The 25,523-nt window shown below is 40.5% G+C and overlaps 1 protein-coding gene across 1 annotated transcript; it reads left to right on the top strand.

The window, feature by feature from the left end:
- On the top strand, positions 1–24,956 carry LOC134540606 (probable cytochrome P450 6a14). Its single transcript, XM_063383442.1, has 5 exons — positions 1–102; positions 8,576–9,508; positions 9,932–10,153; positions 18,526–18,777; positions 22,659–24,956. Exons 2-5 carry the CDS (start codon positions 8,581–8,583, stop codon positions 22,844–22,846), a joined length of 1,590 nt encoding a protein of 529 aa, XP_063239512.1. The 5' UTR covers positions 1–102; positions 8,576–8,580; the 3' UTR covers positions 22,847–24,956.
- Positions 24,957–25,523: the final 567 nt, after the last annotated feature.

The following is a 25,523-nucleotide window of genomic DNA, read 5'->3' as shown; positions in this document are numbered from 1 at the left end:
GTGAATATATACCTCGTTAGTTGCGATTAGTGCGCGAGAATCGGGCGTGCGGCGCAGACGTGTTGTTTGGAACTGCACGCAAGCGATACCACAGCAGTCCAGGTAAGATCATGTTCCGTTTTCCGCCGAACGTTAAATAAAGTCCGTGTATAAGATGGGTTCACAATAAACCCCCCCCCCCCCCCCCCCCGGTTCTAAAATGACACGTAAAAACGAATGCGCCGTAAGCATTAGCTCGGAAATGCTGAGTAGAGGTGTAAAAGTAACGAAAAAAAGCGTACCCGTAGGTATGTATTCGTTACTATAAAAATTAGTACTCGTTACTATCGTATCGTTACGTTACTCGTTACTTCTGATAACCTAATAACATGCTATGTTACGTAAGAGTAAATAATCGAGTCGTATTGGCGTACGCGTACAGTATGACGTCGCGGCGTTGCAACAAAATGTAGAACTACAAGTGAACTGTTGACGGAATCTACTAAATTTGCAATGGATTTACTATTTTGAAATTTTTTTACCGTGAGCTTATGTTATATCACGATAAGATCGCAATCCATTATGCGTCGATTATAATGAAAAAGCAACAAATAGGTGTCGGAAAATTATTTATTGACAATAAAATGTAAACAACATTCTAACGATAAATCCCATACTACGAAAAATGAGAGTAAAGAAATGCATTCGTGTGTAACGTTTCGTTACTCGTTACTAGATGTCGCACCCTTCACTCAGTACCGAATACATTCGGTTTGCTACAGCTCTAAAGCTGAGCTCTTCCGTTTACGTTGCCCCGTGCGACCAATAGAATCCCAGTACATACTTGAATGCGGTGGTAGCCATGTTTGTTTGTGTTCTAAATACGTTTAAAATTTGTTTCAAGTACAACGATTATTACTTTGTGTTTTATTTTTGATCATATTTACGTATGGATTCTGCCCGTGCTATAATCTCGAAGCATAATTTATTTATTTTTTATTTAATTAATATTTGGTAACGTTGAAATGGTCTCATTAGTTGTCATTTGTTACGTTTCCGTGCATTGTTGAAGCAGCAGATGCGATGGTGAAGTGTTACAGGAGATCCGTCTTCGTTTACATGATACGTCTCCGTTTACGTGATCCGTCTTCGTTTCCGAGCCATTGTAGAACGGGCCTAATAAAAAAAAATTGGTTGTCTGTAAAGTCGGTTTACGGACGATAGTTTAACGTGACAACGTCATAACAAAACATTGATGAAATGATTGCATACTTTTATGAATAAAATTGAATCATTTTTATTGAATTATAATCATTTTGTATGGATACAAAGGAGTGAAATGAAATCTGCAATTTAATTGATAAATTAACTTTTATTTGCACTCATTAATTAAAATATGTCTATTACTTTAACGAAGAGATTATTTTAACTATAACTTTTATACATGTTTGCTATTTAATTTCTTCCAATCTGTGTTATTCTGTTAAGAATAGGACGATGATAGGAAAAGTAGGAAACGAATGGGAGTGTTTCAAGGATGATGTGATGGAAAATGGCTTACCCAACACCAAGATGCAGTCAAAAATAATATATTTGCGCCACGGACTCTGCAGCAATGCTAGGAGGAACGGTTTGGCAAAGAGCAATGAAAATGTTACATTGAAATGCATGAAAACAGAATTACGCCACGGACTCGGTCGCAATGCTAGGAGGTTCAGGTTAGCAAAAGAGCAATATAAAATGAGCGTAACGTGAAACAGCGAAACGGGACAATGGGCGTAACGGGCCACTCTTTCGTGCGTGCAGCCGGCGTTCATCGATGTTGTCATGTCAAATAATTTAAATAATAACCAACGTAAGCGAGTGCACAGCAGGACACACACACAATTTGATTCTTATGCTGGAATCACAGCACCCCTTCGGAGACGCGTTGGGTGCGAATATTTTTTTTTAAACCACCACTTTTGACTCTTTGTAATGCCGGCGTGACATAAATGGTGGACGCGAGACACTTCCCGATTAGGTTTAATTTCTATTTCCATCGTGTTGCAGTTACTGCAAAGAGCGTCAGCGCTTTTGTTTTCTAAAGATGGTTTAGACTGGTGGATGGGCATAAAAAAAATATTATTCGTGTACAGTATTGTCAAGGTTATGTTTACATTTATAATTGCAAGCTCTGTAAATGTGCTCACGTTAAGAATTTTCCCAACTGAATATAAAATTTGTACCAAACAAATTTCTCTCAAAATAAATCGATTTTAAGGGGGTACCTCCCTTTTCAGGCCATGAATTTATATTTACAGTAATCACAGATCAACTTGTAGACTTTTTAAACAGTTTAGATTTTCAGAAATGAAAAATGTATTGCATATATATTTCTTTGCATTATTAGCTGCCAAAGACACATTTTTAACGTTTTGGAGTGTTCAAATAAGAATCAACTGGAAAAAATGACTACGTAACACCTTTCACTACTGGCTAGTTCAACGAATGGTTAGAATTTATTTCAGAAGATATTACTTAATTTTACCTGGCATTTAAAAATTCCCAAGCAACATAAAATGAGTTTTTTTGATAGAAATTTAAACCATATCACGAAGTAGCCAGTAGCATTGCAGTTAAACCTAAAATAATAAGTTAATAAGTTTTAGCATTGCATTTAGGCTACTATCAGCACTGTTAGAAATAATTCTTACATCGCAGGTCACGATTAAAGAAAACAGTTTTTGTAAATTTCTCGTAAATAAGTTGGTAAGAATAATTTATTGTATGGGGAACTGAATTTGTATCTCCTTGCTAAATCGACGTACTTTACAACTAAACCATTGAACCAATTGTGGCTTTTAAACATAATAATTTTAAATGGTATTTAAAATCATAGCGTTTGTTTATAGATGGATTAAAAAATGCTTTTTATGGATTTCAACAATGCAAAATCATTAAAAATCGTATAACATTTAAAATGTTTCTTTAATTGGTATGGATTTCAACAATACAATAAAAATTTTAATCTAAATGTTGGTGCATTGTGTAATCCACATGAAAAAGTTTTAAATACATATTTAGACATATACTATAAACTGAACCATCATTTATCACATCAATTTTTGCAGCCATACATAGCTCTTTACTCGTCAGGTACACATATTAGCACTGAATTATACAAACATAACCCATCCTACTTCATCCTTTACAGTACTATCCATTCTAAATTTTTTTTAAATTAGCTTACTCTCTAACACAACTCACCAACTAATTTGATATAATATTAATATTTGAAAAAGTGTATTGGTACGCTAAATTTATTTCGTTTGCCACGTATGGGAATTAGAAAAATATAAAGTCGTTATTTGTTTGAAAAATGGAATGAAAAATCTCCTGTATTAAAGTTAATGTACTACTACTACTACTACTACTACTACTACTACTACTACTACTACTACTACCACCACTACTACTACTACTACTATGCTTGATGTCGCCGGCAAGCTCCTGGAAAAACTTGTCAAAGCACGGCTCACAGCTGCAGTAGAGAGAGCTGGCAGACTCTCAGCCAACCAACACGGGTTCAGAAAGCAGCACTCAACAATCTCGGCAATAGAACAGGCTCTGGCCATCGTCAAGCACGCCTGGACGGGAAATCATAGGTCCCGCAAAGTGTGCATCTTCATCACCTTCGACATCCGGAACGCCTTTAACTCTGTAGGCTGGGAGGACATACTCGACGCCATGGAGGTCGACTTCAAAGTTGACAAGTATATTCTAGACATGGCCGACGATTACTTTCGAGAACGAGAACTCGAATACGACACAACGGAAGGCCCGCGTACTACTGCAGTCACGGCCGGCGTGCCTCAAGGCTCCGTCCTTGGCCCGGACTTCTGGAATATACAATATGATGACCTTTTGAGGATGGACATGGCACGGGACACCCACCTAACAGGCTACGCCGACGACGTTGCGGGAATAATTCTTGCAAGCAGCCCCGAGGACGCGCGGCAAAAAATTGACCACCTAATGGTGAGATTGAACGACTGGCTGAAACGCCATAAGCTCAAACTAGCCCCTAATAAAACTGAGATGGCTGTCCTCACTAGGCAACGCTGGTACGAGACACCGTTTGCGGTGAACATCAATGGAGTAAACATTGAAGCGAAGCATTCGATAAAATACCTGGGCCTCCAGATAGACGAGAGGCTCACTTTCTGCGAGCACTTCAACAACACAGTCTCAAAGGCCAACAAGGTAGTAACGAGCCTGTCGAAGATCATGCTGAACACGTCTGGGCCTCGATACGCCAAACGGCGACTGCTGCTCAGTGTGGTACACTCAATCCTACAGTACGGTGCTGAAATATGGGCAAGCCAGCTTGCCCAAAAAAAATACAGACGGAAGCTCGCCGCAATCCAAAGACGAGCCGCCCTCCGAGTAGCCTGCGCATACCGCACAGTATCCGAAGCGGCGACACTCGTCATAACCAAAACCATACCGATAGACCTCATGGCAAACGAAAGACAAAGACTCCACGAACGACGCACAAAGGGCACCCTTGACGACTTCTCCCGTGAACTCGAAAGGAAGAAGACCCTAAGAGAATGGCAAACTAGATGGGACAATGCGAACACAGGGAGATGGACAGCTAAACTTATCCCAGCACTCGAAACATGGTCTGACTGCAAACACGCAGAAACTAACTTCTACCTAACGCAATTACTCACGGTTTCCGGTCTGGCTCCCTTCCTAAAAGAAGGGCAGAAAGAGAGGACTGATTTAGTCAGTAAAAATCTGACACTACCAACAATCCCACCTGTTGGTGTCTTTTGAAGATTTTTAAACCTCTCTCCCCCCAAAAAATACTACTACTACTACTAATACTGCTACTACTCCCACAAAAAAAACTACTACTACTACTAGACACAGGGAGATGGACAGCTAAACTTATCCCAGCACTCGAAACATGGTCTGACTGCAAACACGCGGAAACTAACTTCTACCTAACGCAACTACTCACAGGGCACGGACTGTTCGAGGCGTACCTGCACCGCATGGGGCTAGCAGACAGCCCTGCATGTAAATACTGCCCATCAAACACTGATGATGCCTGCCACACCTTGTTCCACTGCAGCAGATGGGAAACAGAAAGAACAGCGGCCGAAGAAACAATCGGAGCCAAATTGAACCCAGGAAACATAATCCCCTTTATGAGCAGCTCTCCGCGGAACTGGGAGACAATAATGAGCTACACCGAAGCAGTACTGAGAGCAAAGAAGCTTGAGAACTGATCAAGAAGAGCGCCTAGTCGCGTAACCTGGGCCAAGCTGAAGTAATGCGAAAGCGGTTTCCGGTCTGGCCCCCTTCCTAAAAGAAGGGCAGAAAGAGAGGACTGTTTTTAGTCAGTAAAAATCTGACACTACCAACAATCCCACCTGTTGGTGTCTTTTGAAGATTTTTAAACCTCTCTAAAAAAAAAAACTACTATTGTTACTACTACTACTGTTACTACTGTTACTGTGTGAATCCATCCTTAAGAGAATAGGGAAGGTCGCATCGTGAATGAATGACGAGAATATAAAAAATCAACAATAGAATCTGAACGACTTGACAGATTTCACTGGGGTTGGTTTAGTCTGCTAGATATTTTCATTACGGATACCTGAATGAACAGAATAATTCAATACAGAGTATTGTAAAAAAAAATTTAAAACGTTTCTCCATAAAACAAAGGCATAAACCCAAAAAATAAACAAATATGAAAAAAAAATATTTTGTTGCAAAATCATTAAATACATATAAGTAAAACCTCCCTGATAACCAAATCTTAGAACGAAATATATTTCAACGATTATCTTGTACAATTTGCATAACAGATTGTTTAAATAATTTAAAATTAACTTAAAATAGAACCACATTTCGTTTCTAAGATTTGTTCCGAATTCAAATACCTACACAGTTGTGTACTTGCGACTCCGTCTACTTCACATGTATTTGTGGTGTAACTAGAGCAAATCGGACGGGTACAATGTTTGGCCTCTTCGAAACTGTATTAGCCAGTGGAACAGATTTTTAGATATAATAATTTTTATAATAAATTTATTTAAAAGTACAATGTTTAGCTGAAATTAGTAATTTTTTACACTTCATTGATGATATACGAATTTACGGAACTTTATATTATGATTCTACCTTTGTTTCGTATTTACAAGTGCTATCTATGTATGTGCATGCATATATTTGAACTTCCGTATGCACTCGTTTGACTATTTGTGTTTTCATTAAATTTATGAATACAAAATGATTTTACGGGTTTTTAAATTACTTGAGTGTTATATAAAATATAATGTAAAAAAACTTTTTTTTTATCAAAATGATGGCGTTTCTTTATCCGGAAGTACACGAGGAGAACAAAGATTCGTTTGTTTGGCGTACTTGCATACTTCACTTACTGTTCGGACGGTCCTCGTGACGTCACGCGAATACGGACACAGCTTTAGTCGGTGACCCTGTGAGTTGTATTGTCGTTAAGGTGTGAAACTAAGTTCAATACACACCACTTGGGTGATTATCCACAAGGTTTTGGGATGCAGCAATGCAGAAATACACATTTTGATACACGTTTTGGCCATGTTAAAGGCCTTCGAATATTAGTTGTGAGGTTATGCACACTATGGAATCGACCTCTGAGAAAGTCATTCCTGTCAAAAAATACACACAATATTAATTATGGATGGGCCAATGAAATTCTCAAATCCTTAAATACCATCATATATTAAGTATTCTAAGGATATGATATTTGAGGAATAATATTTGAAGAAAAATATTAGAGGAATTAAAGTAAAAGAAAAAAACACTGATATAACCTCTCAAGTTTACTAGGTTAATACTTTTCTTCATACCTATCCTGTTACCATTCCCCAAAATATAAGACTTATAACATGTAATTATATAAATTAAATTTACAATGTGTATTGATTTTAAAACTTGGTTCAGAAATATAATATTTAAAGGGTTAAATGTACAAACACCATAGTTAATATTTTTTTCATTTCTCATACATTATTTAATTTTGGACTCTTGAGGCCTAGGGTGGATTCAAATTCGAGATTCTGATCAGAGAAAATTGAAATTTGACTAATAATTAATATTAATTATACCTGAACATAGAAAACCTAACACTTGGTCTAACTAACAACCTATTAGGTCATTTAGTTAAATTTTAATGCTTTGTTTTGTCTCGTTGTCAGCAATGTCATTAAAGAACTATGTTCTTTGAATGATTCTTGCAATCGGTAAGATTTATTTATTTATTATTATGGACATACACCATTTCTAGTTTGTGCTGTATGTGATAGATTGAACCCGAACGACGGAAAAATAAATATGAATACACAAACACACAGAAAAAAATCAGAATAATCTGATGTTAAATGTTAAATCTAACGACAACAAAGAGGATTTCATGGAAGGAATTAGTGCTGAGTTCTGATATGGTTTTGACTACTGCTATTTTTACTTGCACCAGCTGATTTTGCCTTTTTTTTCCCCTGTGGGTTTGTCTATTCATCTTTCTTTGTCCGATCTTCAGGTGATTATCTCTATGGCATACAGTGAAAACTAGCAATGATGTATGTCCAAATAATGATTTAAATTAAAATGTAACTACACAGAACAAGAATTTTGGGAGAGGAATAGACCATCGCATGCTGTAAAGAACCATCCCAGCATTTAGAAGAGGTGATTTTGAGGCACAATGGAAAACTTAAGTAAGGATGGTCGGATATTTTGGAATGCGAGTTTAAAGTATTAAAACTGCACCACTTCAATCCATTTTAACGCTTTTTTTTGACCGAGAGCAACCCCTTCAAGCTAGAATTCAAGAGTGTTCATATTCGCTGTGATGCACTATGTGTGCGAGTACATCCACAGTTTTTGAAGTGAAAACTTCTTTAGCCGCGTTGAGCGATTTTTGGTAGGGGCAAAACTTATGGGTTCGCGTCACCGACATGCTAGTGACGTATTGCGCCAGACTGGTGGAATGCAGCGGCCTGTTTACATGTATACGCATATATACACTAATACATTGTATATACTGGACTGTATCATGTGCGTGTTGGACTCTTTTTTGGATGGGTAAAATTTTGCGAGTTCGCAACACCGACATGCTGTAGTAGCAGTAAGTGAAGTTAATTTGACCACCTGAATACATTACCTAGGTCTGACATCACTGGTAAGTCATAGCTAGGTAATGAATTTTTTAATGTAATTTTGACATACCACTGACATCTGTTGTGACTAAAAAATTGATGTAAGGATAAATGATATAATGCTGACATCGTACTGATATAATACCAAAATCATTTTCTTACGTACATGTGACGTAGAAATGATGTCATATTACACATTTTAAAAACAAAGTTTTAAGTTTTCACTTCTGTTTGACAGTCTCCATGACTGGCTATTTTTTTGGTTCCAATGGTTGGTTGGCAATGGGAGTGCATGACTTGATGTAAGCTAAGCACATGTATGTCTGTAGAAGAAAACTACAAAAAACACAAAAGACAAAAACACAAATTAAGCAAAAAAATTGCTGTTGTTCCAGAGGTCATGTTGGACGTGTTGATGACCACCCTGCTGGCAGGGATGATGTTCCTGCTGGTCTACTGGTACTACTCCAATGCCTTCTCGTACTGGTCCAAGAGAGGCGTCCACACCCCGAAGCCACTACCTTTCTTCGGCAACCTCAAAGACTCGATGCTGTGGAGGAAGAACTTCGCGCACGCCATGACGGACATGTACCTCCAGGCGGAGGGCCTACCGTTCCTGGGCTTCTACCGGTCGGCGACCCCGTTCCTGATGCTGAGGGACCTTGATCTGATCAAGCACGTGATGGTGAAGGACTTCCAGTTCTTCGGCGACCGGGGGATCACGGTTGACGAGAAGAGGAATCCCATCGGCGCGCACCTCTTCTCTCTGGGGGGAAGTCCTTGGAGGAAGCTGCGCGTCAAGCTCACCCCGACCTTCACGGCCGGGAAGATGAGGATGATGTCCGGGCTGGTGCGGGAGTGCTGCGAGGAGATGGTGTCCTGGCTGCAGGACTCTGCGGCCAAGGAGGAGGACATTGAGGTCAAGGAGGTGGTCGCCAAGTTCACCACGGACGTCATCGGGTCCTGCGCCTTCGGCCTGCAGATGAACTCGATGAGGGACCCCGACTCGCAGTTCCGGAAGATGGGCAAGAAGATGTTCACGCCGACGCTGCGCAACACGCTCGTCAGGGCGGCTGGCAGCCTCGCTCCGATCCTGCTGAAGATCTTCCCGTTCCGCCTGGCCGACAGGGAGGTCAGCGATTTCTTCATGAAGCTCGTCGGCGAGATCGTCTCGTACAGGGAGGAGAACGGGATCACCAGGAACGACTTCATGCAGCTGATGATAGACCTCAAGAAGAACAATTCCGCTGCTGGCGAAGACAATGCTTCCAATCACGAAAGTTCCAATCATGTCACAGAGAACAACCACAAACTTGACGACTCGTATGGTGAGTATATCCATATATCTTAACCAAAATTTACAGGAGAGTAAATTAACTGCTCCTACAATAATATTATGTCTTGTATCAAGCTACATATGCGTGTGGCTGACAAGAATAAACTTGTTAATGATTTCCTCTGAATTGGGAACATTTTACAACAAATACTTGTACAAAACTGCATGAATGGAATTAGGGTTTTCCTGGCTAGCTGAAGCTTTAGTTTTAGGTTCTGATAACCGTCACTGAATGCTACAGGAAAAATAAATAAATAAGTAAATGAGTTGCAATGTAATGGTTCAATAGAATACGATATTTTTTTAATTTTACAATTTACAAGGAAGATAAATAGGTAATTTACAAACTTGACGATCAATAGTCCATAGTTGTCTTTTTTGTCTCTCGCGGCCACGCCTCGCGGTTGCCCCCCAGAAATCACGAACAGCCGCATCGCCGCGCAGTGCCTGGTGTTCTTCGTGGCCGGCTTCGAGACGTCGTCCACGGCGCTCAGTTGTTGCCTGTACGAGCTGGCGTCCAACCCGGACGTGCAGGAGCGGCTGGCGCGCGAGGTGGCCTCCGTGCTCGGCAGGCACGGCGGCAGCATCACGTACGATGCGCTGCAGGAGATGAAGTACATGGACCAGGTGGTCGATGGTGAGTCCCTCGCGGGCGGATCTGCCGACACACTACTTAGAAACACGTAAAGTAGAAACACGGAACGTAGAAACACGAAACGTAGAAACACGAAACGTAGAAACACGAAACGTAGAAACACGAAACGTAGAAACACGAAACGTAGAAACACGTAACTTAGAAACACGCAACTTAGAAACACGCAACTTAGAAACACGCAACTTAGAAACACGCAACTTAGAAACACGCAACTTAGAAACACGCAACTTAGAAACACACAACTTAGAAACACGCGACTTAGAAACACGCGACTTAGAAACACGCGACTTAGAAACACGCGACTTAGAAACACGCAACTTATAAACACATAACTTATAAACATGGAATGTAGAAACACGTAACTTAGAAACACGCAAATTAGAAACACATAGCTTAGAAACACGAAACTTAGAAACACAGAACTTAGAAACATGCAATGAAGTAAACATGATACTCAGAAACATGAAATGTAGATATACAGGACATAGAAACACGCAACTTAGAAACATGCAATGTGGAAACATACGATGTAGAAATATCCAAATTATAAATACACCACTTAAAAACACGCAACTTATAAATACGTTAACTTAGAAACACGCGACCCAGAAATCAATTATAAGCACGCGACTTACATTCAAGTGTTTGTTTTGGTCGTGCGTCATTGCTAGTTCTAGTAATTGTCATAAGAATGACAAACAATGTCAAAACTGATTTTTCTTTCCGTTAGTAGGTTTATTAGACGTCCAGTACAACCAGCAATGGCGTATGTCCAAATACAAAATTTTAAATACATTTTCCCCATTGCAAGAACCATTCAAAGAATGTAAGCAATTTATAAACACATACCGAATCATGCAACTTAGAAACATCACAGCATGTAAAATCATAACTTATAAACACGAAATCTGTACACTTATAACGCCGAAATATCGCAAACTAGAAACATCCCGGAAATTTCTTGAATATCATTGAAACTCTCTTGGATTATTCAGGAATGTTAGTATATTCCGAAACGATTAATCATGCATCCCATGCAGCCAGAATATCATAGCCATGAGTCTGACATTGTATTGGCGCAGGTAGGTAGATGCTGTGTTGTACTGCTAGTGAAAACTACCACAAAGGTACACAAACTTATTTACTCCCAAACTTACAACAACCTAATAATTTCTGAAATAAGAGGAAAACATGTTAACGGCAATCTTCTTAAAGTGATTACCAGGGGAGATATGAGCAGTTTAAAATGATTATTTTTAAACACTTTTTTTTGTTAACTCTGTGGTTAAGTGACAAACAGAGATCTTACACTTGAGAAATCATGGTCCGAAAATTCCCTCCCATTCGTAAATTAAAGTGTGGCGCAAGGGCGTCGCCGGGGGGGGGGGGGGGGGGCAGTTACCCTCCCCCTAAGGCCCTAGAGATGAAAAAAAATGTAGCCAAATGCAAAAAAATACATACTTTTTCCACAACTTTGCCCCCCCCCCCCTTCCCCTAGGCCATCGGCTGGCGACGCCCTTGGTGTGGTGGCTTAGCGTTATACAAATAGGTGCATTATTGGTTTTGTTCTGAGTCACCCAGTGAATATATAGGTTGTTTTAAAATTAAGAATTTAATTCTGAGGTTTTTTTTTTTTAAATGTTGGATAGAAGTTGTTAGTGAGTGATTTGTCAAGTGTATTAAGGCCCTTGCCTACCCGGTCTGTCACACATGCGGTGTGCAGAGATTTAGAGGAAACCAAGTTATTTGAAAACAGCTGAAAATACCAGAGTGGCGTCTGTTCTCGAAATGCATTTAAGAGTACGAGAAAAACAGATGAGTTATTTTGTTTCCATATTTTGTTTTGAACTGCATGTTAAAGGTGAGTGAAAATGATTAAAGCGCATGTTTTCAGAACAATTTTTAGAAAACAATTGTTTTTTTAAAGCACTCAAGGGAATTGTATTACACCTTTATCTTCATTTCTCCGCCGTGTAATGTCACGGTCGCCGCTCGATGCACGACGAGAAGACTGCGCGCCAGTCCAGAGGAGACACCGCGCTAGAAGCACCAGCGAGCGTCGCGCTTATCATCCTGCCTCGCTGGCACAGATACGCCCCTGATTAGGTGGACCATCAAGCTGAATGCTCTCTGTTTTAATATTGGTGGCAATTTTCTATAAAAAAAGGTTTTTCTTTATGTTGTCATGTTTAGGTCCATGATTCCCATTATGGTCTTGTAATAGCCTATCTGTACAGTGGAGGTAATATTGGCTTGGAATTTTTCGCCATTTTAATAAATTAATCTCCACCATCTTTCTCATCAGTAAAGTATTTTTTTTTGAAAACTGAATTTTAACTTTAATCTTGCTGATGTGTTTTATTAACATCTTTGTTTAAAATTACTAAATTCATGTTGGCATTTCTAATTTATTCCTAGAAAGTGCTTTTCAAGCTGTTAAGCATACCTACTTCTATACTTCGGTTTGTTTCGCTTACCAATTGCTAGCCAATTATTATTTGGGGTGACTTAAACTTTTTGAGTAGACTCCCACCCCATAAATGAACACACACCTCCACGATCTGAACATTTTTGAGAGATTAATTTTGGGAATCTTTTGTTTTAATATTGTTTACCGGAGTCTTGGTGATGCATTCATCTCAGTTTTACCAACAGATAAAAATTTACTCCATTAAGGAATTCAGCTTTCCGATTCTCCGCATTTTCGTAAATAGCTTATTAAATTGCTGATCCGTTTTTGTCCATCCTGTGCATGTATCCTCGGAACGCGATCTCACATACAGTAATCATGGCTGATCTTGTTTGTACTTTATCACAGCGCGTCATTTTAGTGAGACACAGCAGACTTTCAAAAGGGTTTAAACAGTTCAGCATTTTACGACATAAGGCCGAATGTCAAAATTGACCCCAACGCCGACAGCTAGAAAACTGCTGTGTACCACAACGCCGAAATAACAACTGAATGAATTTGTGTGTGTTTCTTAAATGTACCTTAACGCCGAAATACCACAATCAAACCTAACCTAACCTAACCTAGCGTAATCTAACCTAACCTAACTTAATCTAGTCTATCCTAGTCTAGTCTAGCCTAGCCTAGTCTAGCCTAGCCTAAACTAGCCTAACCTAACCTAGTATGTATAACCTAACCTAACCTTTATGGCAGTCCTGCAATGACATTTTTCGGCGTTAGTGTATTTCGGCGTTGTGGTAATTCGGCGTTGTGGTACACAGCAGTTTTCTAGCTGTCGGCGTTGTGGTATTTCGGCGTTGTGGTGCGTCCCCTTCCAGATCTACCAACAATATTATAAAAATACACTTTATCTTTATACACGACTCTGTTGCAGTGTTGTGTATTTATTTAAATATACACCTATATACATGGTAGGTTTAACGTCTCACGGTTACGCTCAAGAGGCTTGCCTTTTGAGGGGTGTTTTATTGCGTTAGTGAGGCGGGACGATAAGGACGACGCTCGCTGGTGCTTCTAGCGTGGTGTCACCTCTAAGCGCAAGTCTCTAAAAACTGGCGCGCATGAGTTGGCATCCCTGGTCTTCTCCTGTCTTCTCTTCTACCACACTCTCCCCCCCCCCCCCTTCAATAGTCCATCGGGCAGTTCTTGTTCACGAGGCATGCCTTCCCTCGAAGCTTCCATATTTCCACGAGAACACAAGCAGACTCATAACCGTTCTTTTATCACACAGGGCAACGAGCAAGCATACATGTTTATTGACATGGCTGCCACTGCGTGGTTCTTTTGACGTCAGACTTCAGTACACTATGATTAAGATTCAAACAAACATTCTACGGGCATCATCCAGCCTAATGCGAGTGTCTTTTTTTTTTTTTTAACTACAAACTGCATTTTAGTATTACAATATGCAGAACCCTTATAAAATATTATGTTATTTAATTATTTACCAACACAATATAGTATTACAATAAACAGCAATTATGATTATGTCATATTCCCTTGTACTTGTATCAGGAGTCGATCAGCGACCCCGTGTTACCACAGATGTTCTAACGCTGAATGATTCTAAGCAAGTGGTTCTAGCTCGAGATAGTTATTATTTGTGTGTTTCTAAAGTATGACATTTCTAAGTTATTCGTTGGTGAGTTACGATAGTAACGGAAGGTCTAAAATCATGATTACCAACAACTCAATTCTTAAATACTGCAAAACGTGTTTTAATTTCGATCCTATACCCTGAATAAAATAAATTCTAACTGTGTAGTTCAAGATCAGAAATAATTTACATATAATGAAATTTGTAAATCAATATTGATTAGAACCTCAATTTTCCAAATTTTAAGAATATACTACTTGGTTCACTATAGCACCAAGCCCGCCAGTTATAACTTATGACATTTCTATGTTGAGACGTTTCTAAGTTGCATGATTCTTCGTTGTATGAGTCTAAGTTAAAAATTTCAAAGTAAGAGATGTATATATTAGGATATATGTAGGTTGCGTGATTCAGGATTGTATTTTTTTTTGGTTACATCATATATCTAAGTTATGATTTTGTATGTTATAACATTTTTTAAATGCATAATTAGTATGTGTGTCATTCATTTACGTGTTTATAAGTTATGGTTATGTGTCATGACTTTCTTAGTTACGTGTTATTAGGTCATGATTTTGTATGCTGACATTTCTAAGATAGATGATTCTGCATGAGTTTCTCTAAGTAATGTGTTCTAGGTTATCTAATGTGTTCTGTCTTGTCCACGTCATGACGTTTCTAAATTGCGTATTTCAAACTTACTATTTTCAATGATATAAAGTTTTCAAGTTACGAACTTTTACTTTGTTATTTTTAATGTTATGACGTTCCTAAGTTGCACAATTTGGGATGTGTGTTGTTTTAAGTTGCATGTTTCTAAGTTAAGTAATTCTAAGCTGCATGTTTGTGAGTTACGTGTTCCTAAGCCACGTGTTTGTGAAGGCGGAATCACAATAGCCTCGTCGCCTTTGTCCGTCCATCATCCGTAGAGACCGGAAAAATTCGCGGATTCATTTCGCGATAGGCTAAAATACAAATACACATACCTTTAAGCTGCTTTTGTTATTGATTCACTGTTCATCCGGACGACTCTGGGCCGATGGGAAACACTCAACCAAAGAAGTATCGTATCACAGACAAACCAGTTGAGACGACTCACAAGTCAGCAGCCAGTGAACAGGCTATATTGTCCTGAGTATACTGAGGACTGTGTAGTCTATCCTGAAGGTCATTGAATACGCGAATTTTTCCAGTCCCTAATCATCCGTACGTCGATCGCGTGATCTGCCGCCAACCAGATGGCCGGAAAATTCCATCCGTCCTTCCGTCAAAAGCTCGGCAAGCTCTAACTTTCGACGTATGGACGGATAGATTGATTGTATCTGTGGCATTAAACTGTTACCAGAACACAGGCTTGTGGTGTTTCAGCCAGATATTTTGAAAAATAACGCCGCTGTTCTTAAATCCCATGTTGAAACAATTTAAGCAAGACTCTTAAATGTTCAGAGAAATAAAAAATGCTAACGCAATACGCACATAGAAACGATTTAAAAAGGAAACGAACATCTACGTAAATGTCCGAGATAAAACCAAGGATTATCTGGGAAAATATTTTGACGGACGGATGGAGTCGAGTTCACTAGCGAGTTAACACGACCCGTGCGAAATCGAATTAAAATTATCTTACTGATAATTTTAACCGATGAAATTTTGCTATGTATCCGACATCTGTTGGTGAGTAACTATATCAACTATCCAATGATTATCCCGGGACTTCTGACAAGTTATTTATGAACGCAGTTGTTCAACGTATATATTAATTTGGGCAATGCAAAATTTCTGGTTAAAAATTCTAACCACCAAACATTTTTATTTTTATGTACATAAGTCGCTAACGATTTGTTTACTAGTAGATAATTAATTTATTTCTAAAGCATTGTAATATCTTGACAATTTCCTGCCACGATATGATCAATAAATACAAACAGATCTCTAGTCCCGCCAAAATGGCACCATACTCCACTCTCATTGGCTGTTGCACGCGCCATGCGTCCGTAACAGAAATAAAATATACTCATTTCCCTCCTGTGCTCACGGCCGTCCTATGCGCTGTTGTGAATCAGAAGTTTTGAAAACGTGGAGGTCAAATCTTGTGCGCTCATCCTACTGGTACTGTAACTACTTTTTCCGATCGTGAACCCTATAGCGGTTGGCCGGATGCGTGGCAGGGTATTCGAAACCGTAAACAGTTTTTAGAACCGGGAATTTCGTTAATAGTCTTCAACCAGAACCGAGAATTCCCAGTACTTTCGGATCTAGGTTAATTTTTGTTTTGTTTTAAATTAGCGGTGCAGCAGTCGGTGATTTAAATAGTGATAGTTAGTTTTGAACGATTAAACAGGTTTTAGTGACCAAAAGTAAAAAAAAAAGATAAAGCATTTGTGTTACAATTTTTATAGCAAAAAGTATTTACTAACGTGAACAAATCACTGAACGTTCGGAAAAAAAAAATTTAAACAAATAATCGTTTTAACGCAAGGAAAATCACAGAAATACTAACTTAAAATAACATTACTTCTTTTCATAAAAAAAACTATCGTTATTTAAATAATAGGCATTAGCACACACACAGTAGTCCGAAAATGACAGGCAACCCCCTTCCCAACGTATCGACCGTCACGGCAGGGGAGAGTATCAAATGAAAGTAACCTCAGCGCATAATAATAATAATAATAAAACGAAATTTTATGCTGTCGATGTCAAGTCCCGAAAGTACCGAGGTAACCGGGAATCGAATTTAAATTCCCGGTTATTTTACCGCGTCAAAAAAGTACCGGGGAATTTCCTGTAGTTTCCGGACCGGGATTTCCCCCGGTTCTGAACCCACAATGCGTGGCGTCAGAGCTATGCGAACGGCAGCGGCGACGGACTGTTGTGATTCCGCCTTCGTTCTCTCCCGATGGTGACCGCATGTCCGCATGCCCGCATGTCCGTATGCCTGTACGTCAGCATGACATGTGTCGTGACCGAGCGGTAGTTTCCTAATAGGACATCTAGTATTATTATTATTCCTCTTTCTTGAGTCTTTATAATGTTTCATACTCTACAGATATTTTGCATACAACCTCTAGATACATAGAAGTTTACAGTATGTACATCTTAGACTCTCCAAGTCTCCTCCATCCGACCTTTGAATATATATACTGTATAGAAGTCGCGAGTGGATAGGATTTACTCTACGTTTTTCAGAAGCGTATGATGAGCAGCTTGGGAACTTCACCGCTGCAGTGCGCTGCCGTAACGCCCTGTATCGTCATAGTTGTTATTTACACATTAGAACGCAGCACTGTCGCCCGCTGTCATTCCCCGCACCCCTCATCCATCATTCACTGCAGCTCAAGGTCGTTCAACGGGAGGGGGAAGGGGTGTTTGAAGAGTTCGACACTTGTCCGCTAGGGACCACCACAAGTCGATGCCCTAGAGATGGTGGCGATTGCGGCGGTGAATTAACCAACTACCTCAAACCGTATTAGAAATTTTAACCTGGGCTGGCGACTTCTATACAGTATGTATATTCAAAGATCCGTCCAAGCTCTCAGTCCCAATCCATGACCTCCTCCTCGGGAGTCTCTTGTCCACTTCATTCTCGTCAGCAGAGCGCACTCGCTCCCCACCCCTTCTCGGGATTCGTCGTTTTCATTTACACAATCGTCTCCTGTTCTGTCCACGAATTCAGTCATTGCTTACCCTTGTGATGCGTAGTTTCCCTTGCAAGTAAACAGTCTGTTTGGTGGAACACCACACATAACTAACATTCGGTTAGTAAACTGACGTAGAAGGTTTGGAAACCTTCGACGGGCATACACTCATCGTTCGACACACAAAGACATGAAACACTCTATTGAAACATTACCCATTAGTAGAGACCGAAAAAAATTCCCGGGTTCAATGACCTCCAGGATAGACTCCAATATCCTTCTACACACTCGGGGCAAATGCCAACTGTTCATTGGCTGCTGCCTCGTGAGTCGTCTCGACTGGGTGGCCTACGATTCGACACTTCTATGAGTGAGGGGTCTCTAATTGGCCCTCAGTCCTCCAGATTAACAGTGAACCAATTGCAGAAGCAGCACTAAGGTGTAATTATTTGAAATTTAGCATAACACGAAATGAACCCGCGAATTTTTCAGGTCTCTACCCATTAATCATCTTATGATTATAATACAATTTAATATCAGGATTATAGTTATAGTATTTTTATGTTTTTAATACTACCCTAAACTAACTATACTTACGACAACAGCATGTCCGCATGACCGCATGTCCTCATGCCCCGCATGCCCGCAGAGACGCTGCGCAGGTACCCGCCGGGCGGCACGCTGCTCAGGCGGTGCACCAGGCCCTACACGCTGCCGGGCACCAGCCTGCACCTCGACAAGGGCAGCCTGGTGATCATCCCGGTGCACGGACTGCACCACGACCCCGAGTACTTCCCCGACCCGCTCCGCTTCGACCCGGAGCGCTTCAGCGAGGAGAATGCCAAGCGCGTGCCTCAGTTCGCCTACCTGCCGTTCGGAGAAGGCCCCAGGATATGCATCGGTGAGTCACTCGCTTCCCACGTCCGAGATAAGGTAGATGTTTAAGCACAAGAGGTGCATAACGGCTATCTGCCTGGACCGTCAAACAGCCTGTAGGTTGGTAGCCCAGGATAGGTATTTTTGAGTCTTGCGTGTTCCACGTCCAGGATAAGATAGATGTTTAAGCACAAGAGGTGTACAATGGCTATCTGCCCGGACGTCAATCAACCTGTGAAGGATTAGGCAAGCGCCTCTTATATCCATCGGTGAGTCACTCGCGTTCCACATCCAGGAGAAGATAGATGTTTAAGCACAAGAGGTGTATAACGGCTATCTGCCTAGGCCGTCAAACAGCCTGTAGGCTAGTATCCCAGCATAGGTATTGTTGAGTCACACGCGTTCCACGTCCAGGATAAGATAGATGTTTAAGCACAAGAGGTGTATAACGGCTATCTGCCTAGACCATCAAACAGCCTGTAGGCTAGTAGCCCAGGATAGGTATTGATCAGTAACGCGCGTTCCACATCCAAGATAAGATGGATGTTTAAGCTCAGGAGGTGTATAACGGCTATCTGCCCAGACCGTCAAACAGCCTGTAGGCTGGTAGCCCAGGATAGGTATTGTTGAGTCACGCGCGTTCCACGTCCGAGATAAGATAGATGTTTAAGCACAAGAGGTGTATAACGGCTATCTGCCCAGACCATCAAACAGCCTGTAGGCTAGTAGCCCAGGATAGGTATTGTTGAGTCACGCGCGTTCCACTTCCAGGATAAGATAGATGTTTAAGCACAAGAGGTGTACAATGGGCTATCTGCCTGGACGTCAAAAAACCTGAGAAGGATTAGGCAAGCACACCTTATATCCATCGGTGAGTCACTCGCGTTCCACGTCCGAGATAAGGTAGATGTTTAAGCACAAGAGGTGTATAATGGCTATCTGCCTAGACCGTCAAACAGCCTGTAGGCTAGTAGCCCAGGACAGGGGCGTAGCCAGGGGGGGGGTTTTAGGGGTTCAAACCCCCCCCCCCTTAGCACCAAATCTTTAATTAATTTCTAATACATCACTCAAACAAATTTCATATTAAAATTAACAAAAATTTTACCATTACAATATTTAAATTTAAGTACCGAAAACTGCTAAAATAGCACTATTTTACAACCTTAAAATCCAAATTTTCCCTGGGGAGGACACCCGGACCCCCCGCTTTAATACGGGGCCCCCATGCTTTTTAACACCCCCCATACACAAATACTGACTACGCCACTGGCCCAGGATAGGTATTGTTGAGTCACGCGCGTTCCACGTCCGAGATAAGATAAATGTTTAAGCACAAGAGGTGTATAACGGCTATCTGCCTAGACCATCAAACAGCATGTAGGCTAGTAGCCCAGGATAGGTATTGTTGAGTCACGCGCGTTCCACATCCAGGAGAAGATAGATGTTTAAGCACAAGAGGTGTATAACGGCTATCTGCCTAGACCATCAAACAGCCTGTAGACTAGTAGCCCAGGATAGGTATTGTTGATTCATGCGTGTTCCACATCCAGGATAAGATGGATGTTTAAGCACAGGAGGTGTATAACGGCTATCTGCCCAGACCATCAAACAGCCTGTAGGCTAGTAGCCCAGGATAGGTATTGTTGAGTCACGCGTGTTCCACGTCCGAGATAAGATAAATGTTTAAGCACAAGAGGTGTATAACGGCTATCTGCCTAGACCATCAAACAGCCTGTAGGCTAGTAGCCCAGGATAGGTATTGTTGAGTCACGCGCGTTCCACATCCAGGATAAGATAGATGTTTAAGCAGAAGAGGTGTACGATGGCTATCTGCCTGGATGTCAAAAAAACATGTGAAGGATTAGGCAAGCACCCCTTATATCCATCGATGAGTCACTCACGTTCCACGTCCGAGATAAGATAGATGTTTAAGCACAATAGGTGTATAATGGCTATCTGCCTAGACCATTAAACAGCCTGTAAATGAATAGGCGTGTAGCCCTGGATAAACATTGGTGAAACGTCGCATTGCACAACCTCTATGAGATATGTACTTATGCAAAGGAGGTGTAGAATGTCCACCCCCTAGACTGTCAAATGAGCATGCAAAGGGTTATGAAATGCTCGAGGCATGTCCTTGCATTCCATGTGCAAGATAAGATTCATAGTTATTGCCAGAAGGTGTAGAATGGCCACCCACCTAGACAATCAAAAAAATTTGGTCAGGTTAAGTAATTCCCCCCAGATATTGCTGGGTAAGTCCGCAGGTTCCATGCCAAATTTAAGAGTCATAGTTATGCACAGAAGGTGTGAAATTGCCATATGCCTAGAGACGAAACAGCACGTGAAAGAATAATGTATGCTTTAATAATAATATATACATTAATCCCTCTGCATATAAGTTTGCCGCCTTGTAGAGGATTAGGAAAGGTACCTAGGATAGGCATTAATGAGTCCTCGTGTTTCAACTGCCAAGATAAGATACACGATAATGCACAGGAGGTGCAGGATTGACATCTGCCTAGACGGTCAAACATCATGTAGAGGATTATTAGAGGTTTCTAGGATATGCATCGGTGAGTCCTCTACTTTCAAGTCCAAGAAAATTAACACGTACCACCAAAATTTTGAGAATATTTTTTATTTAATATTATTTAGTTTTAAAGTTCTTGCTTCGTAGCCATAGTAACTAATTTACATATTACGGATCTCTGTATATTTGTTTATTGATGCCTGGTTAGCAAATTTTATATAAAATATAAGCAGAAAGAAGTGTATAAGAAATGTAGGTAACTTTAAAAGGTAATTATAATTGTTCAAACGAAACACCACCATATGCAACCGAGAGGGTAATTCTATAGAGGGTTTTTCAAAATAAAAATAACCCAAAAGAATTCAAACTCCTATCTTTTAAAAACATTAAAATATGTAATTTCTAGTCTTCATAAAAAATTTCAATCAACTGTAAATATTGTTGTTTTAACAAATAGTTACTAAAATTAGTTTACACTTTATAGTTTTTTTTTTAATAATGCACGAACCAAGAATGAACTGTACTAATCAGCATAGAGACAGCGCAGCGCAAGACCTGAGCAAAGAAACGTGTTACGTCTCCGGCTCGTTATCAAGTTGGCGCTAACCACGCAGAGATAACGTCTTCCTGTGAGAATGTAACACAGAACGTTAGGAAAACTTTTTTCGGTTTTATTTATTTATTTCTTTAATTTTTTTATTTTTTAGTTTTTCTTCAACAGAAAAAGTTCTTAGCAATGGCGTATGTCCAAAAACTTACATCAAGTCATCCACTCCGATTGCACAAATCTTTCAAAGATGATAAAAGCTGTTAATTTAATTAAGCGGACGGGTTCGCCCCAAGGAGAAAATTGACGCGACGAGACCTCGTGGACATAGAGAAATGACACACACTCACTATTTATGTGTCTATGAAACACGCATTCACTCTCGCTCTGTCTCTTTCTATTCCCCCTCCCCAGGAGCGTTAAACGTTCAACGCAACCTTGTTGGAAGTCGCATTAGAAGTTTCACTTCAAGAAACTTTGGCTGTTTCCAAACAAAAGTCTTGACGTTAAAGGACCCTTTGGTTAAGTCTGCACTCTTTGTTATTCGTAAACGGCTTAGGATTCCCACCCTTTGCTCCTTGCTGACCTTCAGGACATTCCCACCCTTTGCTCCTTGCTGACCTTCAGGACATTCCCACCCTTTGCTCCTTGCTGACCTTCAGGACATTCCCACCCTTTGCTCCTTGCTGACCTTCAGGACATTCCCACCCTTTGCTCCTTGCTGACCTTCAGGACATTCCCACCCTTTGCTCCTTGCTGACCTTCAGGACATTCCCACCCTTTGCTCCTCGCTGACCTTCAGGATATTCCCACCCTGTTGTTGCAGGCCTGCGGTTCGGCCGCATGCAGGTCAAGGCGTGCCTCGCTGCTCTGTTGTCCCGCTACCAGTTCTTCACCTGCGCCAAGACGTCGACACCGCTCAAGTTCGACCCCAGGGTGCCCTTGGTCACCACGCCCACCGAGGTGTGGCTCACCATCAAGAAGCGACCGGCCGTCAAAGTTGCCGGGCTATAGACTACAGAGCAGCAGCACACGCACACTCGGTCCGCGAGTTGTGGCTCACCATCAAGAAGCGGCTAGCCGTCAAAGTTGCCGGGCTATAGACTATAGAGCGGCAGCTCACGCACACTCGGTCCGCCAGCTGCGGCTCACCATCAAAAAGCGGCCGGCTGTCAAAGTTGCAGGGCTATAGACTATAGAGCAACAGCTCACGCACACTCGGTCCAGGAACTGTGGCTCACCATCAAGAACAGGCCAGCCGTCAAAGTTGCCGGGCTATAGACTATAGAGCGGCAGCACACGCACACTCGGTCCGCGAGCTGTCTCTCACCACCAAGAAGCGGCCGGCCGTCAAAGTTGCCGGGCTATAGACTATAGAGCAGCAGCTCACACACACTCGGTCCGCCAGCTGCGGCTCACCATCAAAACGCTGCCGGCCGTCAAAGTTGCCGGGCTATAGACTATAGAGCAGCAGCTCATGTACACTCGGTCCGCGAGATGTAGCTCATCATCAATAAGCGGCCGGCCGTGAAAGTTGCCGGGCTATAGACTATAGAGCAGCAGCTCATGTACACTCGGTCCGCGAGATGTAGCTCACTATCAAGACGCGACCAGCCATCAAAGTTGCCGGGCTATAGACTACAGAGCTGCAGCACACGTATACCTAGTCCACCGTCCAATAAAGTTTTTTTTAAATATAATATTGAGTGGAGTGAATAACACTAGTTTATACCATAGAATTAACTACAAGGTAATTATAACATCAACCCAAATCGGTGGGAATAAACAGAAGCTAAAACTATTTAGTATCAACTAGCCTGGAAGTAGTGCTACCTAGAAATTCTGTAGGCACACATACCAATAGTTGTAACTAGGTGGTAGCAGTAACTTGATTCATCACTGTTGTTGTTTTGCTCCGCACAGACCTTACGTTCGTTAGTTGTGTGTCGTCCGCCCTAGGAACACGTGGTCGGTTAGTTAGGTGGACTTTATCGACTACTTATAACCTATTGTCGTTTTAATTTTGGTAATTTGATAATCATGTATTTCAGTCAATCTTCTGACGGTGATGTATACAAGAAATTCTTTTTTTTGTTCAACCGGCATTGTTATATAAATCTAGAGTAACCAATCTTATGATATATGAAAACAAGCTTGGGATCAAGTAGTTACGGAATCAAAGTCACGCATTCGCAAATGAGTGAAACTCTTCAAAACATGAAGAGTCACATAAAAAAAAACTGATACTTAGGCTACCGGAAATGAAAGGATTAAGTCTATGGAGTGGGAGAAACAGTTGATGTTAATTCTGAGGGCCGAAGGAACCTCCTAGTTTTACCAAAGTTCAAGGTCGTGTCGTTCTAGGTGTATGTGAAGCGAACAAACAGTACAAGACCACTGAATGCCAGTAACGTATCCCCTCTTTCAACCTCACTTAAACGGGAACGTTGAAAAAAAAAAACAAAAAAAACAACGTACAGCAGAGTTACGTCTTGATGTAATCTTTTGGACATACGCCATTGCTAAGCACTTTTTCTGTAGAAGAAAACTAAAAAATACCCAAAAGACAAAAAACACAAGTTAAGCAAAAAATTTTTCGTTCTCTTAGTCCATTTTTCTTTGTTTTTCTTTGTTTGTTGACCATATTCCTGTTATGGAATATGATGTGGTGTTTATATCCTGTTGACAACAGCAATTTTTTGCTTTATTTGTGTTTATTGTCTTTTGGGTATTTGTTAGTTTTATTCTACAAAAAAAGTGCTTTAGCAATGGCGTGTGTCCAAAAGCTTACATCTAGTCATGCACTCCCATTGCACAAATCTTTCAAAAATAATAGCAGAGTTATGTGTGAGTCCGGGTGTGAAAAAAATGTGGCTTAGTTATGAGAATATCGGTACAAAATAGTTGTGTTCACCTCAACTGCAGAGAGTTGTACTTTCAAAACTGAAAAAAAAAAAAAAAAAGGTTGGACATACGTAATGTATAAATCGAAATTGAGAACTAGCAGGTAGTATATAGTATAGAACTGAAATATAATTTAATGCAGTTTTTTTTGGACATACGTCATTGTAGATTTGCACCGTTTGTCATGGAAAAATTCCGAAAATCAAAAATAAATAAAAATATTAAGATAAAAAACTAATTTTTATCTTAATTTTTTTAAAAAAAATTGTTTTTAATAAAAATATTTTTTATCTTTATAGTTTTTATTTATTTTTTATTTTCGGAATTTTTCCATGACAAACAGTGCAAAACTGCAATGGCATTATGTCCAAAAAAAACTGCCTTAAATCTAAATTCCCCATTGTATGAATCTTTCAAAGAACTGAAACATAAAATTTTGAATCCTCCCGCCCCTTAAAAACTGGCGCTCTGGGCAAAATGAAAATTTTTTTTTCCTACCCTAAGTTTTATTTATTCATAGTTAAGTTACAACCTGAAAATATTCTATTGTTAGCTTTAACTCACTTTTATTCACTCCACTTATTACATTTTTTAATGTAAATTAAGTCCATAGTATTTAAAAGCATGTTATTAAGGAGACAATTTTGTTGAATGTTATGCGGGTTATTAAGGAGAACGATAAATGCAAATATCGCTCTTGCTTGTGGTGTAGTATTTATTACCTCTTAAATCAAGAAACTGTCTTGGAAAGTGTATTCCTTCGACAGTATTTCAAAACATTCTTTGA

The sequence above is a fragment of the Bacillus rossius genome, chromosome 17 (genome assembly GCF_032445375.1).
Source record: "Bacillus rossius redtenbacheri isolate Brsri chromosome 17, Brsri_v3, whole genome shotgun sequence".
NCBI lineage: Eukaryota > Metazoa > Arthropoda > Insecta > Phasmatodea > Bacillidae > Bacillus > Bacillus rossius.
The sequence above is the reverse complement of the archived record's forward strand: the minus strand, read 5'-3'. Positions and strand labels throughout refer to the sequence as shown.